Source organism: Malus domestica, chromosome 17, assembly GCF_042453785.1.
Source record: "Malus domestica chromosome 17, GDT2T_hap1".
In the NCBI taxonomy this organism is placed as follows: domain Eukaryota; kingdom Viridiplantae; phylum Streptophyta; class Magnoliopsida; order Rosales; family Rosaceae; genus Malus; species Malus domestica.
In genome coordinates this window covers 29,215,562-29,231,588 of record NC_091677.1, presented here as the reverse complement: position 1 = coordinate 29,231,588, position 16,027 = coordinate 29,215,562, and the positions used below count along the sequence as shown (strand labels likewise).

General features: G+C 43.4%; 1 protein-coding gene across 1 annotated transcript; it reads left to right on the top strand.

Moving 5' to 3' along the window:
• Positions 1–690: 690 nt before the first annotated feature.
• On the top strand, positions 691–14,697 carry LOC103433450 (transcription factor bHLH162-like). The gene is made up of 3 exons (XM_008371714.4): positions 691–1,113; positions 6,054–6,431; positions 14,284–14,697. The coding sequence occupies exons 1-3, from the start codon at positions 838–840 to the stop codon at positions 14,434–14,436; spliced, it is 807 nt and encodes a 268-aa protein (XP_008369936.2). The 5' UTR covers positions 691–837; the 3' UTR covers positions 14,437–14,697.
• Positions 14,698–16,027: the final 1,330 nt, after the last annotated feature.

Below are 16,027 nucleotides of genomic sequence, written 5' to 3'. Positions count from 1 at the left end.
AACACGACACGAATGTTAGGTCTAATAACCACCTTAAAATAGGCTTATGGGGGGTTAAAGGAGGAGGGCCGCAGGGGGGTTCTTTTTGAAAAGAAATGCAAGATGCTAATAAAGCCACGTGACAACATTACAATAGAAAATTCAAACCTGACGGCTGGCTTTCTGACTTCTTGGACGAGTAACAGTCTCGCTGACCCACTCTTTCATTTCCTTTTGCAAATCATTACAGTCCACAGAGGACAGACTTGTCATCTTCCTTTTTCATTTAAGTTTGGATTTTGCAATCTCATATTTTATTTTTAAAACGTTGTAATGTTATGTCATGCACAAACTTACAAGTTCATTGCAATGTCATACATGCGTTACAAATTTCGTCAAACTTATAACTAATTGATGACATGGCAACGTGGAAATTTTTTCGTTAATTAATGACATGACAGCTGATGTGGACATCCAAATCATCTAAAATAATTAGCATTAATTTCAAAATGTTAATCAATAATTAATAAAAAGAATGTTAATTAAATGATGATTGTGGTATATGAGTAGTCTCATTCTTTCACCTAAGATTATTTAAGTGTTTTAATTAATAAAAAGATTGAAATTAAATGATGTAACTTATCCAACTCATCTGCCACCTAAGATGGTAAAAAATATGGTATAAAAATGCAGTAAGAATAGCATTACTCCATGAAAAATATAGATGTACGGGGCATTACAATGTAGTTGTAAGTTTGTGTATGATATTGCAACATTTAAAAGATGAGACATGAGGTTGCAATTATACATAAACTTGAGATTACAAACTGTAATTTACCATATGTATAAATACATACCATGATCACACCTATATCAACCACATACCATGATCACACCTATACCAACCCCCTATCTACCTTTTGCAATTATAAGAGAGTAGCAGCGCTAACTGGAAGTTGTTTCATGGGAATCTCTGTGGCCAACTTGCCAGAGAAAGTTCAAATGAATAATAACCAAGCAAGTCAATCTTCTTCAACCAAAGTTGAAAGGAGGGTTGTAGAGAAGAACAGGAGAAATCATTTGAAACTTCTTTACTCCAAGCTCTACTCTCTCCTCCCTAACCAAAATCCTAAGGTCTCTCTCTCTCTCTCTCTCTCTCTCTCTCTCTGATGTTGGAATTAAATAGAATTCAGTTTTGTTCAAGTGTTTAAGAAGAAAGAAATCAATAGAAAAGTGTATGTCTAGTCTCATAAGACAAGTGTATGCTTTAGATCTTTGTTTTGAATCAAGGGCTGAGATTGCTCTAGATTAGCTTGTAAGGAAATATCCTAAGTTGATATTTATTGAAATATCTGTGATTACTTCACAGATAAGAAACCTTTCACATTCCTCCCGATTTCTGTGTTCTCTGCTTTCATTTTTCTTGTCTGCCTCCAGGAACCAAAACTAACTCACCAGAATTTATCATGGCCTCAGAGCTTAGGTTCTGATCAAATTCAGGACTGGGCGTTTTGTGTGTGCTTCGTATCTCTGAAAAGAAAAGGGGGAAAAACATACCCGGATCGTGAAAATCTCATCTGTTCTTACAAAGCCTCACATGGTTACTTCGAGCAGTGGAGGAGATCTGAGGGCTCCTATTTTCAATGGGATCAACTACGATTTTTGGTCCATCAAGATGAAGACCATATTCAAATCACATGATCTCTGACTTTGGTGGACAAGGGTTATGAAACTGCAGAAACTGAAGATGATTCTAGCGATGAAGATCAACAGTCTGTGAGGAAGATAGCAATGAAAGTTAATGAAACCAGAGATGCAAAAGCTCTTGGTATCATTCAAGGGGCAGTGTCTGATGAGATCTTTCCTCGAATCTCAAACTTTGAAACCTCCAAGACTGCATGGGATGTTCTTCAACAAGAATTTCGTGGTGACAAAAAGGTTAGGTCTGTCAAACTACAATGTTTAAGAAGAGATTTTGAGTATACTAGGATGAATGATGGTGAAGCTCTATCTGTTTATTTAACAAGATTGACTGATATTGTGAATCAAATGAAAACTCTTGGTGAAGAACTGACAAATCAAAGATTAGTGCAAAAGATACTTATTAGCTTGCCTAAATCTTATGATTCCATCGCATCTATTATAGAAGAAACTAAAGACCTTGACTCCATTGAGGTTCAAGAAGTGATTGGTACATTGAAAGGCTATGAGCAGAGGTTAAATATGCATTCTGAAAACTTAGCTGAAAAGGCTTTTACTAGCCTAAGTGTGACTGAGAGAGATAGCAGTTACAGGGGTCAGGGGAGCAACTCAAATCAAAAGAAATTATGGAAAGGCAAAGGGAAGAAATGGGACAACAACCATACTTCACAATCAAAATCAAAATCTAGCAGTGAGTTTACCAAAACCAAGTGTAAAATCTGTGACAAATTACACTATGGTGTTTGCTGGTTCAAGGGAAAACCCAAATGCACCAAGTGTGACAGATTTGGCCATCTAGCAAAAGATTGTAATCCAAGAAGGAACCAAGTTGTCAACTATGCACATAGAGCAGAAGAAGAGGAAGTAAATGTCTTTTATGCTTGTAGTGTTGCAAAAACTGAAAACAAGAGAGGAATCTGGTATATTGACAGTGGATGCAGTAATCACATGACTGCATATGAATCCTTGCTGATCAACATTGACAGAAGCTTCAATTGCAGAGTTAAAATGGGGAATGGACAACTAGTGGAAGCTACTGGAAAAGGAACTCTTGTTCTAGAGACAAAGGGTGGAAGAAGATTCATCAAGGATGTAATACTTGTACCAGGTCTTGATGAGAATCTCCTTAGTGTGGGACAGATGATTGCTCATGGTTACTTCTTACTTTTTGGAGACAATATGGTGGAGATCTTTGATGACAGAAGCCTCCAAAACTTGGTAACACAAGTTGGCATGACAGAAAACAAAAGCTTTCCACTTATGCTAGATTACAATGATTCAATTGCCCTAAAAGCAAGTGTTGCAGAAAACTCTTGGTTATGGCATAAGAGGTTCGGACATCTCAACTTTCACAGTTTAAAGAGATTGGAGAAACTACAAATGGTGACTGGTCTTCCTGAGTTACAAGAGACTAAAGAACCGTGTGAAGGTTGCATATTGGGGAAGCATCACAGGGACTCTTTTGAAACTGGAAGTGCATGGAGAGCAAGTCAACCTCTAGAACTCATACACACAGATGTGTGTGGTCCAATGAAGACACCTACACTCAGTGGGAACAGATATTTTCTGCTATTCATTGATGACTACACCAGGATGGTTTGGGTATATCTTATGAGAAACAAGAGTGAAGTCTTTTCAATCTTCAAGAAATTCAAAATGATGGTTGAACTTCAGAGTGGTCTCAAGATCAAAAGACTAAGAAGCGACAGATGTGGTGAATTCACTTCACTTGAGTTCCAAGAATTCTGTGAAGGAGCAGGATTGCAGAAGCAATTGACAGTGGCCTACACACCACAGCAGAATGGTGTGGCTGAGAGGAAGAACAGGACCGTGGTTGAAATGACCAAGTCAATGCTCCATGATAAGAAAATGCCACTTTCTTTTTGGGGTGAAGCTGTCAATACATATGTGTATCTCCTAAACAGGTGTCCAACTAAAGCACTTGAGAAGAAAATACCGTTTGAGGCATTTAGTGGCAGAAAACCAAGTGTGAAGCACTTGAAGGTGTTCGGATCAATCTGCTATGCACAGATACCATCTCAACTACGACACAAGCTTGAGATCAATAGTGTCAAGTGTGTCCTTGTAGGTTATGGAAGCTGTGAAAAGGGCTATAGGCTCTACAATATTGAGTCACGCAAAGTGATTCTCTCAAGGGATGTGGTGTTCAAGGAGAATGAAGCATGGAATTGGGAAACCAATAAGATAGACACTATCTCATTTCCACTAGCATTGGAAGAAGCACAAGCTGAAGTGCAAAATGTGAATGAACCTGTTATACAAGATGAGAGTCAAACTGACTTTTCAACTCCAACACAAGGATCTCAGTCCTCTACTTCAAATGCAGAAGGACAAGAATTACAGGATTCCTCCCCTGAAACAACTCCAGTGAGAATGAGGAGTTTAAATGAGATCTATGCAGTGTGTAACTATTGTGTTGTTGAACCAGAGAGTTTTGAAGAAGCTGAGAAGGATCAATCCTGGCAGAAAGCAATGAGTGAAGAAATTGCCATGATTGAGAAAAACTCTACTTGGAAATTGGTAAATAGACCGAGTGATAAACCTGTGATAGGTGTGAAATGGATTTACAAGATCAAACTGAATTTGGATGGATCAATACAGAAGAACAAAGCAAGATTAGTTGCCAAGGGCTACTCACAACAACCTGGGGTAGATTTCAATGAAACATTTGCCCCAGTGGCAAGGTTAGACACCATTAGAACCTTGATTGCTCTTGCTGCCCAAAAGGGATGGAAACTTCACCAGTTAGATGTCAAATCAGCTTTTCTAAATGGCATTTTGGAGGAAGAAGTGTATGTGGATCAACCACAAGGATTTGAAGTGCCAAATAAAGAGGATAAGGTCTACAAGTTAAACAAAGCACTGTATGGACTCAAACAAGCCCCCAGGGCTTGGTACAGTGAGATAGACTCCTATTTCAGCAAGAGTGGATTTAACAAAAGTCCTAGTGAAGCTACATTATATACAAAAACTGGTGAGAACTCTGAGATGCTTATTGTGTCTATATATGTTGATGATGTGGTCTTTACTGGTAATTGTGAAGAAATGATTGAAGAATTTAGAAGGGAAATGATGAGACAATATGAGATGTCGGATCTTGGCTTGTTGCATCACTTCTTGGGAATTGGAGTAATACAAGAAGCTACTGGGATTTTCATACATCAGCAGAAGTATGCACAATCACTGCTTGAAAGATTCAATCTGAAAGGATGCAAATCTGTGGCAACACCATTGATCACGAATGAGAAACTTTGTAAAGTGGATGGTTCTGAATCTGCTGATGAATGTTTATACCGAAGGATGGTTGGAAGTCTGCTTTATTTGACTGCTACAAGACCTGACATTATGTATGCAGCCAGTCTCTTATCAAGGTTTATGCATAATCCCACGAGAATTCACATGGGAACTGCTAAGAGAGTACTAAGGTATATCTCAGGGACCTTGGACTATGGAATCAAATATGAAAAGGGAGAAAAAGCAATTTTGGTAGGCTTCTGTGACAGTGATTGGGGTGGCAGTGAAGATGACATGAGAAGTACCTCAGGATATGCATTTACATTCGGTTCAGGGATATTTTCTTGGGCTTCTGTCAAGCAACAAAGTGTTGCATTGTCTACGGCTGAAGCAGAGTATGTGAGTGCTGCAATGGCTACCTCCCAAGCTATATGGTTGAGGTTTGTGTTAAAGGATTTTGGTGAAATGCAAGTGGATGCTTCACCACTTATGTGTGACAACACATCAGCAATAGCTATGACCAAGAATCCTATTTTTCATCAGAAAACCAAGCATATCAAAAGGAAGTTTCACTTCATAAGGGAAGCCTTGCAGGAGAATACCATTGAACTAATCTACTGCAAATCACAGGATCAAATGGCCGACATCTTCACCAAAGCTCTACCGAGGGAAAGGTTTGTCTATCTCAGAGGAATGCTTGGGATCAAAACCAGAATTCATTTAAAGGGGAGTGTTGGAATTAAATAGAATTCAGTTTTGTTCAAGTGTTTAAGAAGAAAGAAATCAATAGAAAAGTGTATGTCTAGTCTCATAAGACAAGTGTATGCTTTAGATCTTTGTTTTGAATCAAGGGCTGAGATTGCTCTAGATTAGCTTGTAAGGAAATATCCTAAGTTGATATTTATTGAAATATCTGTGATTACTTCACAAATAAGAAACCTTTCACATTCCTCCCGATTTCTGTGTTCTCTGCTTTCATTTTTCTTGTCTGCCTCCAGGAACCAAAACTAACTCACCAGAATTTATCATGTGACACTATCTTTGTCGGACTGAGAATCTGAGCCATTGATTAGGTTAATTCATGGCTAATGTTGAATGTGATGTTTGATGTTATGCAGGAGCCACCGAGTCTGAACGAACAAACAGATGAGGCCATCAACTACATAAAAAGCAAAGAGTCGAAGCTGCAGAAAGCAAAGGAGAAGAAAGAGAGCTTAATGGGCACTAGAAAAAGATCAAATGTTACAGCATTCGTAAACGTTGAGAGCATGGAACTAAAAACCTTAAACATTGAGAGCGTAAGGAGCACAAAAGCATCCCAAATCCAAATCCATGAGACAGGAACCACAGTTGAGGTAGTACTGACTAGTGGCTTAGAGAATCATCAGTTCATCTTCTACCAAATTATTCGCATACTTGACGAAGAACAGGCGGACATCGTGCATGCTAGCTTTTCAACTTTGGGAGACACTGTATTTCATGTAGTACGCGCAGAGGTATGGAAAGTTAACTGAATTATTCTCCGTTTGCATCTCAAGAAAATATATTTGATATGATTCAGTACTTTTGGATCTTTATTTGGAGTACTAATTTGGCTTTTGTGGATGCAAATTTCTTCCTCCTCGATCTTGGACGATTTTGCACCTACAAAACAATTAACACCTTAGGTTAAGGCCAAGAGCCTCACGCGCCCACGATGAATGGGGGGCTTTGGCCGAAGAACCTCTGATGCCAAAGTTAGAATTTAGAGAGAAAGAGTGTTTAGAGAATTTTGGGATTTTTGCCAAAGTGTTGGAATTAGCTTTTTGGTGAGAATGGGAATATATTTATAGGGATAGGAGGTGGCTAGGGTTTTTAGGTTTAATTTAGGTTTAATTAGCCAATTTATTATGATAAATTTGCTAATTAAACATAAAGGGAATAAATGGATGGTTATAGAATCAATTAGCTAGCTTAATTGGGGTAGTAAAGTGGGAAAAGATAGGGAAAGTAGAAAGATTAAGGGGATGGCCGGCCATGTGATGTTTTAGGGTTGAATTGGTTGTATTTTGTGGCTATTTGGATATAATGGATGGTTTAATTGAGAATTAATGGGTTAATTAGGCAATAAACCCATTAATTAGCCAATTAACATAATTTAAAAGGAATGTGTTTGGGAATTACCTTGTAGAAAGGATTTGATGAGATGGACTTTGAATTGTTACCTATTTTGGGCACTTCTGTCTTGGTTGAAAGATGGTTGCCCGCTGCTTGCGCGTAGGAACCTCGTTGTACTGCAAGGGTATTTTTGTCCTTTTTGTCCAAAAAACCCACATGTCGCCTTGTGAATATTTTTGGCTCCACAAATGCCCCCACACCTGTTGGGCTGCTAGCAGAAAAGGACGGCAGGTGTAGAGATTTTCTTGCTTTAGGAAACTTATGACTGCTTCCTATTTTGATGTAGATTCTCTCTTTAATAGGAAATTAGATCCTTCTAGGAAAGGGAAAAATTTCTCTCAAAGCCTATTTAAGTCCACCTTAAGTGGGTTATTAAATCAACTTTGGAGAGCGATTTATTCTACCCTACAAGAGAGAGATAGCTTAGAGGATATTTGTTCCCCCTTCTCTAGCAATCTTCTACATCTTGCCCGTGCAAAGGACCGTCTTTCGTTGCTTTCTTCGTCTTCTTCGTGCCGCACCGATGTAAGAAAAATTTAATTTTTCTTGCCTTATTCTTGGATAGTGCTATTGCGGGGCAGCCATCGGGGTGGTGCGGCACATCAGCTGGCAGGGGCCAGGAGTTGGCTCGGCATGGGCCGAGGAGATGTCGTGGCAGGGACCACTGTTTGGGCAGCTTGGCTTGGCTTGAGCCAAAAGGCAGCTTGTGCAACTAGGGTCGCGGATTGTGGCGCTGGGGCGCAGTGCTAGGCAAGCCGCATGGCTCATGTCCTTTGGGCTCTTGGACCCGACTCAGGCCAGGCTGGCGATTGAGAGAAATAAGGAGATTGCGGGTCTCATGGGCTGCTGGAATGTGGGCATGCAGGCCTCCTGCCTGCTGGAATACTGGGTTGAACTCCCTTGCTGAGTACCATGAATGTCGTTGGCTGCTTAGTCCTCTTTGCTGAAAGAAAGGTGGGCTGCTCCAGAAAGAGGAGGTAAAGCGGATCAAGGCGGATGCATTGGCTCGTCTGATCGCTGTCGTGGAGCTTACTATGAATGAAGATGGAAAGAAGAGATCTTCCCCGCCTGCTCATGAGATGCCAGTTAAGAAAAAACTGAAGACTTCTTCTGCTGCTCATGAGGGTCCGCTTGCTACCGAGAGGTATGTGATTGACATGACTTCTTCCAATGGGAAGAAATGTAAGGCTGCTAGATCTGAGCATGTGGCGTCTTCCATGTTGAGAATGGCTTGTACAATTGTGGATAAGATTACTCAGCGTAAAGGTTTTATCATGCCCCCAGTGCCGAAGTCTGTACCAGGACATTCTTTGGGAGCTTAGTCCTTTGTAGAGACTTGCTATTATGAAGAGTGGTAAGGTGGACTCTGCTGCTAAAGTGGCGCCAAAGCCTGCTCCCTTTGCTGCTGAGATTGATTCGCCTCAGATTCAAGATCTTAAGCTTGCAATTTCTGAGCTTCGTTTCGCTGTTTATTCTAAGAAGGGAATGGATGAGTTGCAGCGCGTCCGTGTTAGTTTGCTTTTACTTTTAAGGCTTCCATTGGTGAAGTAGTTGGAGAAGTTAGTACCCAGACTGGGGCAGCCAAGGGTGAAGCGTCGGATGATGCCGCTGCTAAGAGCATTACGGCTGTTGAAGGTGTGGCGACCGAGTAGTCGTGGGATGTCCAAGCTGCTGTAGTGTAGTATTTTAGGTAGCCTTTAGGATTTTCTTTGTTTTTCCTTGTAGCTTTTGTTTTGCTTGAACTCCTTCGGCCTTTGCTAGTTGTTTATAAACATGTTTTCCTTCGTTTTTCTTCATCTTCACTTCTTTTGTTCATGCCCTAACCTTTAGACTTGATAGACCAGTGGCAGGCATGCTACTTTTTTATAAGCAGACAAACTCGCGTAGCCTATGCAGCCGTAGGTGTTGGTGTAGAACTTTGCAAAGTTGTTAGCTATAGGGTTGGCAGCCGGATGCCTTACTTACAGAAGCAGAGAAGTCCGCGTAACCACTAGGCTGTTAACCTTGACTTTCTTCAATTCCGTAGGTTGCGTAGCAAGTATCACAACACTTTAGGACTTGGTGTAGGTTGTTCCGCGCTTGGCAGAGGTGAAGCTTATCGACTACGTAGCATGTCGGCAGTGGATAAAACTTCGTATATGCGCGCTAGCTTGTTTAACCTTTCACAAGAATGTGCAGTTGTATAAGTCTAGTGCGGCTTCACTGCTTGAAGGGTAAGCCGTAGGCAGTCTTCCGGAATCCGTAGGCTACCTTAGTGCACTCGGTAGCAGCTTTAGGATTCCAGGGCAGCCGTCCATCGGATGTACTGCGTAATGTGCCCTCTCCATCTCTAGGGCCCGGTTCCCCACGGATTAGGCCAAGAGACCCAAAATCCTTCAGTTAGCTAAGCCTTGAAAAAGACCATTGCGGCTACTTCTAGGAATCCCGGCGCAAGCCATCGTGCATCTAGTTATACTAGGGCAGCCAGGCTCATCCACGTCTGGATATTCGGAGTGTAAAGTTTATCCTCCCGTCTTGGAGAGCTGACCCATATGGGTGTCGGAGAATTGGTTTACCCTCTCGCACTGGAGAGTATGGTTGGTCCATCGGGGGGCGTAATTCCTGCGATGATTCCCTAAGAAGGGCGCAGTCTTCTTTTGAAGTGCAGGAGTGATTAGTTGTTGTAAGCATGCAGCCAAGCCAAGTTGTGATTACTTCTAAATTCCTCATTGAAAAACGAGTGAAACGAACGAGAACTTTAGCTGTAAGGTAGGAACTGCATAACAACTGGATAGTCCTCAGCTTGTGAGGTGGTGCCCGTCGAGCTTATTGAGTCTTCGGGTTTTAATGTAGCGGAAGGTCACACATGGTACTTCTTCAGATTGTAGGCCATCCATTTCTTTTCAATCTTTTTGCCGTTTCATGGTGGTGAGGGTGTAATTACTTTTGCCCCCTACTCTGCTGATCTTGTACGGACCTTCCCAGATGGGATCCATATTTTTGGAGCCTTCTCTGCCGGCAGTGATGAAGGCTTTTCTGCGTCGTCGACATGCAAATGCCAGAAGTCTCCATCAGGTGGAGTAGGCGCAGCTAGAGTGTGCTCGGCTACTTCTGAGGCATCGTTGGGCCGCTCTATTGCGTCACCTAGGCTCGGCGTGAAGACGCAGTAGGGAGCTGTGGAGATGGGGCCATGTCATACGCAACAGGAGATGCTCAACTGCCAGTATTGGGCCACTCTAGAGTTGAATCATTGAGTAAGGGTTGGCTAGGGCTGTGTGATGCGCAGCAAGAAATAGTACTCAACTGCCGGTACATGTTGCTCCTATGTAGAATATTTTAGGGTGAAGAGGACAAAACTTGCTTTCGAGTGTGTCCTTCCAGTGTTGCGTTCGTCAGAAAACTTTACATCCGCCAGGGTCTACGCCTTTATCGTCGCGCGTCTGGATTGGGCAGAATAGTACGTCATTAGGATGATTGCATGCGTTTGAAAGTAAAACTTGTGCTTCTGGGTTGCAACAACTATCGCCAAAGTTAGCTTTTGAATTTTTAATAACATCGAGGAGAGCTTTTGAACTGTAGAATACAGGTAACTGTGGAATACAGGTAGTCGGGCTCCCATCTCTTCTCGCATGATGGTAGAGCTTATTGCTACTTTAGATACCGTCAAACATGTGAATAAGTCCTCCGCTACTTCTAGGGAGGTGATGTCGGGTACTTCTTCAAGTCCTTGAATGTGCATTGGCGAGCCTCATCCCAAAGTGCATACTTCTCTGCCAAAGCAAAAGAGTCTGCCAGAGTTAGATCTTCTTTCATGATCAATTTTCCGAATAGCGGGTGGTCTGCTAGAAGTCCTTTTTGGAAGGCTGCTCTAGCTATCGAGTTGTTGCATCCGACTATTTTTGCCTTCTCTACTTTGAACCTCCTCACATAGTCGCGAAGTGACTCCTTTGGGTTCTTCTTGACGTTGAACAAATGATCAGATTTCTTTTTGATCGAGCGATAGGATGAATATTCTTTGGTGAAAACCAAAGAAAGTTCGTAGAAATTCCGGATGGATTGTGGCGGCAGGGTGTAGAACCAATCTTGCGCCTCGCCTTGTAGAGTGGTGGCGAATATCTTGCACATAAGCTCATCGTTGTTTCGATAAAGGATCATTGCGCTTCGATAGTGCTTTAAGTGTCTCTCTGGGTCTTCATCCCCTTTGAAAGATGTGAAATGTGGCATGCTGAACTCTCGTGGAGGCTCTGCCTGCTCGATCTCGTCCGTGAAGGGTGACCTGCTTATGTTGGTCATGTTCCGTCGTAGTGCCTCGTCGGTGACCTCGTTGCGTTGGAAATCAAGCAATCGCTTGGTCAATAGTCTCTCTACTTCTTCCTGAATTTGCCTTTGTTGGGGTAGCGGAGCTCTCGGCTGCCCCCAGCCATGACTTGCTGGTCTAGGCTGCTCTTCCATGTGTTTGGCTCGTCTACGCCGCAGATGCAGTGCATGTGGTGCGTTCCTAGTAGGCGAGCGAGTTCTTCGCAGGCTGCTGGTTGAACTTGAGCTGGATTGAGTGACTGCTTCTCTCCGTCCGTCGTGCTGCCTACTCTGATGTGAGGTGGATGATGCTTCTTGTGGGCTTAGCCGCGAATGAACACTTTGTCCGGAAGGTTGCTCATGTTGACTATCGGAGTGTGACCCCAACCGTGAATGTATGCTCATCCTTGGGCTTAGTCGAGAGTACACGCTCCTCCGCGCGCTAAGACGGCAGTATACGCTATCTCGGGGGCCCAATAGGGAATGTACACTGCCTGAACGTTCGGCTCGTGGCTGGTCGAATGGCTGCTTGCCGGGACGCTGCTGGAAAGGTTCGTCTGCCCTTGTCCTACTTCGGGATACCTCGTCCGGGGCACGTTGGATCCCGATGCGTTGCAAAAGTTGATTCACCAAAGTTGTCTGTTGTGCAAGGGCGCTCGTCAACTCTATGACTTGTCGAGACAAGTGTTGTTCGCCATTTGGATTGGAAGAGCTTGGAAGGAATGCGCCTCCTTGGGCAGTGGAAATGTGGTAGACTCCGGGCGCGAGATTTGAATTGGGAAATGTCAAATCCGTGAAAAATATGGTGAGAATGCCCCCGGCTCGATGGTAGGTCCGGATGGTTGAGATAGTCTTGGGCCGACTTGGGCTGCTTGGAAAGCCACGGGAGCAGGCTGGGCCGTGAGAGTGGGCTGCTCGAAAGAAACAGGCTGGACCACGGGAGTGGGTTGCTCGTCGGGAGCAGGCTGGGTCACGAGAGCAGGCTGCTTGGCAGGAGCAGGCTGGGCCACGGGAGTGGGCTGCTTGGCAGGAGTAGGCTGGGCCACCGGAGTGGGCTGCTCGACGAAAGCAGGCTGGGCCACGGGAGTGGGTTGCTCGTCAGGAGCAGGCTGGGTCACGAGAGCAGGCTGCTTGGCAGGAGCAGGTTGGGCCGTGAGAGTGGGTTGCTCGTCGGGAGCAGGCTGGGTCACGAGAGCAGACTGCTTGGCAGGAGCAGGCTGGGCCACGGGAGTGGGCTGCTTGGCAGGAACCGGCTGGGCCACCGGAGTGGGCTGCTCGACGAAAGCAGGCTGGGCCACGGGAGTGGGCTGCTCGTCGGGAGCAGGCTGGGTCACGAGAGCAGGCTGCTCGGCAGGAGCAGGTTGGGCCGTGAGAGTGGGTTGCTTGACGGGAGCAGGCTGGATCACGGAAGCAGGCTGCTCAATGCGCGGTGCATGTGAATGCGAGGCTTGGGCTTGGGTCCACGTAAACTTGGATGGCACGGCTTGGATCGTGGTCTTGGTACCGTGAGCCTTGGATGGCACGGCTCGGGCCGTGGTGAAGGCTCCATGGACCTCGCCACGAGTGGCTACCGAAGTAGCCACCGCGGTGGTTCCCATGGTGGCCGTGGTGAAGGCACCATGGACCTCGTCGTGGGTGGCTACTGAGGTAGCCACCGCGGTGGTTCCCATGGTGGAAACTCGTAGTGGTGATGCCGCTCCCCTTATTGTTGCATTTTGCCTCACGGATCTCCAGGCCGTGGTGAAGGCTCCATGAACCTCGCCACGAGTGGCTACCGAAGTAGCCACCGCGGTGGTTCCCATGGTGGCCGTGGTGAAGGCATCATGGACCTCGCTGCGGGTGGCTACCGAGGTAGCCACCACGGTGGTTCCCATGGTGGAAGCTCGTGATGATGATGCCGCTCCCCTTATTGTCGCATTTAGCCTCACGGATCTCCGCAATCCCATTTCTTGAACATTAGAATTTTCACTTGTGGAATTTTCTAAATTTCTAGCCATTATATTTTGCTTATACGTTTTATCAAAGAACCTTTGCAAGTAAAAAATTCTAATAATAAGAACGTATGAAAAATATTCAAATGGACTAGAAAATAAAGAAAAAAAAACCTTTTTGTGCGAGAGTCTTCTACGAGTATGGATTTCAACTCTCAATGAAAGCACCAATTTGTGGATGCAAATTTCTTCCTCCTCGATCTTGGACGATTTTGCACCTACAAAACAATTAACACCTTAGGTTAAGGCCAAGAGCCTCACGCGCCCACGATGAATGGGGGGGCTTTGGCCGAAGAACCTCCGATGCCAAAGTTAGAATTTAGAGAGAAAGAGTGTTTAGAGAATTTTGGGATTTTTGCCAAAGTGTTGGAATTAGCTTTTTGGTGAGAATGGGAATATATTTATAGGGATAGGAGGTGGCTAGGGTTTTTAGGTTTAATTTAGGTTTAATTAGCCAATTTATTATGATAAATTTGCTAATTAAACATAAAGGGAATAAATGGATGGTTATACTAGCTTAATTGGGGTAGTAAAGTGGAAAAAGATAGGGAAAGTAGAAAGATTAAGGGGATGGCCGGCCATGTGATGTTTTAGGGTTGAATTGGTTGTATTTTGTGGTTATTTGGATATAATGGATGGTTTAATTGAGAATTAATGGGTTAATTAGGCAATAAACCCATTAATTAGCCAATTAACATAATTTAAAAGGAATGTGTTTGGGAATTACCTTGTAGAAAGGATTTGATGAGATGGACTTTGAATTGTTACCTATTTTGGGCACTTCTGTCTTGGTTGAAAGAGGGTTGCCCGCTGCTTGCGCGTAGGAACCTCGTTGTACTGCAAGGGTATTTTTGTCCTTTTTGTCCAAAAAACCCACATGTCGCCTTATGAATATTTTTGGCTCCACAACTTTCATTTCATGTAGATGGACAACTCTATGTTGGATTTTGGGGCTGCAAGAATAACTGAAAAGCTTAATACATTTGTCAATGGATCTACCAGCGACCAAGAATTACGGCAAGATTGCTTTTGGGACTGCGAATTCGAGCCTGCGGAAATAATATGGGATCAGGTTTGAGAAGTACTCCACCAAACAAATAAATCAATCGTATTTCCCCGGTGACCTGTGTACATTGAACAAAACTAGAAAATTGGGGTCGTTTTTCATGTAACGATGTTAGGGGAGTGAGATTTTAGCTAAATCATATGAATATATGATGTGCCAGCTTAATATGGCTATTAATTAGTTATAACATTAGATAGATCTGTATTATAAATAATTGTTATAAACTTCTTGTTTAAGTATGATTGTTTAAATCCTAAATTAAATTTGATTCTAGTTATTCTTTCATATTAGGACTTGTATTCCTTGGAGGAGAAGGATTTCTTATCTCTGTTATTACTATAAATAAAGGCGCGTAGGGGAAATAACAACATCCTCCACACAACCCTACAAACACATCTCTCTCTATATTCTCTCTGTGCCACCGGCCCCCTTCCTCTGTCAGTTAAATATAGGCTACAAAACGTTATCAACACACTCCTACCACTGCGCTGAGGAATCTGACGTGGAAGCTTTCTGCATTAAACCAGTTCACCAATATCATCACTCAATAGGTTCTTCCAAAACAACGGTTTTTATCTCGATATTTTTGCAGCCCTGATAGCATGACCATTCACCATAATGCATGATCCAACTTTACGTTTTTCGAATTTTAGATTTACATAAATTGTGTATGCATTATATCCATAATTGTTGAATTATTTGAATTTGATATTGCCATGAATTGCATCAAATATATGTCCATGCATTAATTTATTTGAATACATATGCATTGAACTAATTGAAAAAAATAAAATAAAATAAAAGATGATTCTTTTAGGGTTATTCGAACCCAAGACTCGAGCCAACCCTGTGGAGCCAGAAGCTCTACCCCTATGAACAAACCAAAGACGCCATTCTTGGCGTCATCCCAAAACCCAGAAAACCCCCATTGCCGTCACAAGCCATGGCCTTGCTATCTTCTTTTCTGGGCAACCACGACCTGAATTCTAGACAACAATTGAACAGAATTCTAGAAGAATTCCTTTGATTTTTTTTTTTTTTGAATCTTTGGTTCTAAATTCCTCAATCGAGAAACCTTTTCTCCATCACTTGGAATTGTTCCCCATCAAACTCATGGACGTGCACTATGGTTTTCAACCCAAAACTCAACTGCCCGCAGTAGTGGCCCCGGTTTGCTTCTCCAACGAAGTTACCCAACACACGCTGGGGTGTTTTGGACACCAAAACCCGAAGCCCATATTGGGCTCGCCTGAAGCGGCCCAACAACATGGCTCGACCCAACACGTGACATCAGCCAAAGGGTTATGGTGTCCCACATGCCTGCGATGCACCGAATTTCAGCCCCGTGCTGGTGCATCCATGTTCCGCATACACAGGATCCCAGCCTGCAGTTGATGCATCGATGCACCTGCATCGTGCTGCATCTAATCAGTGCCCATCTGAGCCTCCATTCTTGGACCAAGTTCTTGCAGCTCGTTTGCTGCTATTAGGCTTGCAGCCCAAATTCTGTTTAGGGCTTGATCAACCCTTGTCTATCTAAGCCCAGTTTTTTGGCCTAGACCACGATACAAATTTGCTCAACCTACCCATGGGTTTACGGTTC

Excerpts from the sequence above, each read along its gene's own strand:
- LOC103433450 (XM_008371714.4), top strand. The coding sequence starts at position 838 with ATGATCACACCTATATCAACCACATACCATGATCACACCTATACCAAC. Across the intron at positions 1,114-6,053 it reads TCCCTAACCAAAATCCTAAG|GAGCCACCGAGTCTGAACGA; the intron begins GTCTCTCTCTCT and ends GATGTTATGCAG. Across the intron at positions 6,432-14,283 it reads TTCATGTAGTACGCGCAGAG|ATGGACAACTCTATGTTGGA; the intron begins GTATGGAAAGTT and ends CATTTCATGTAG.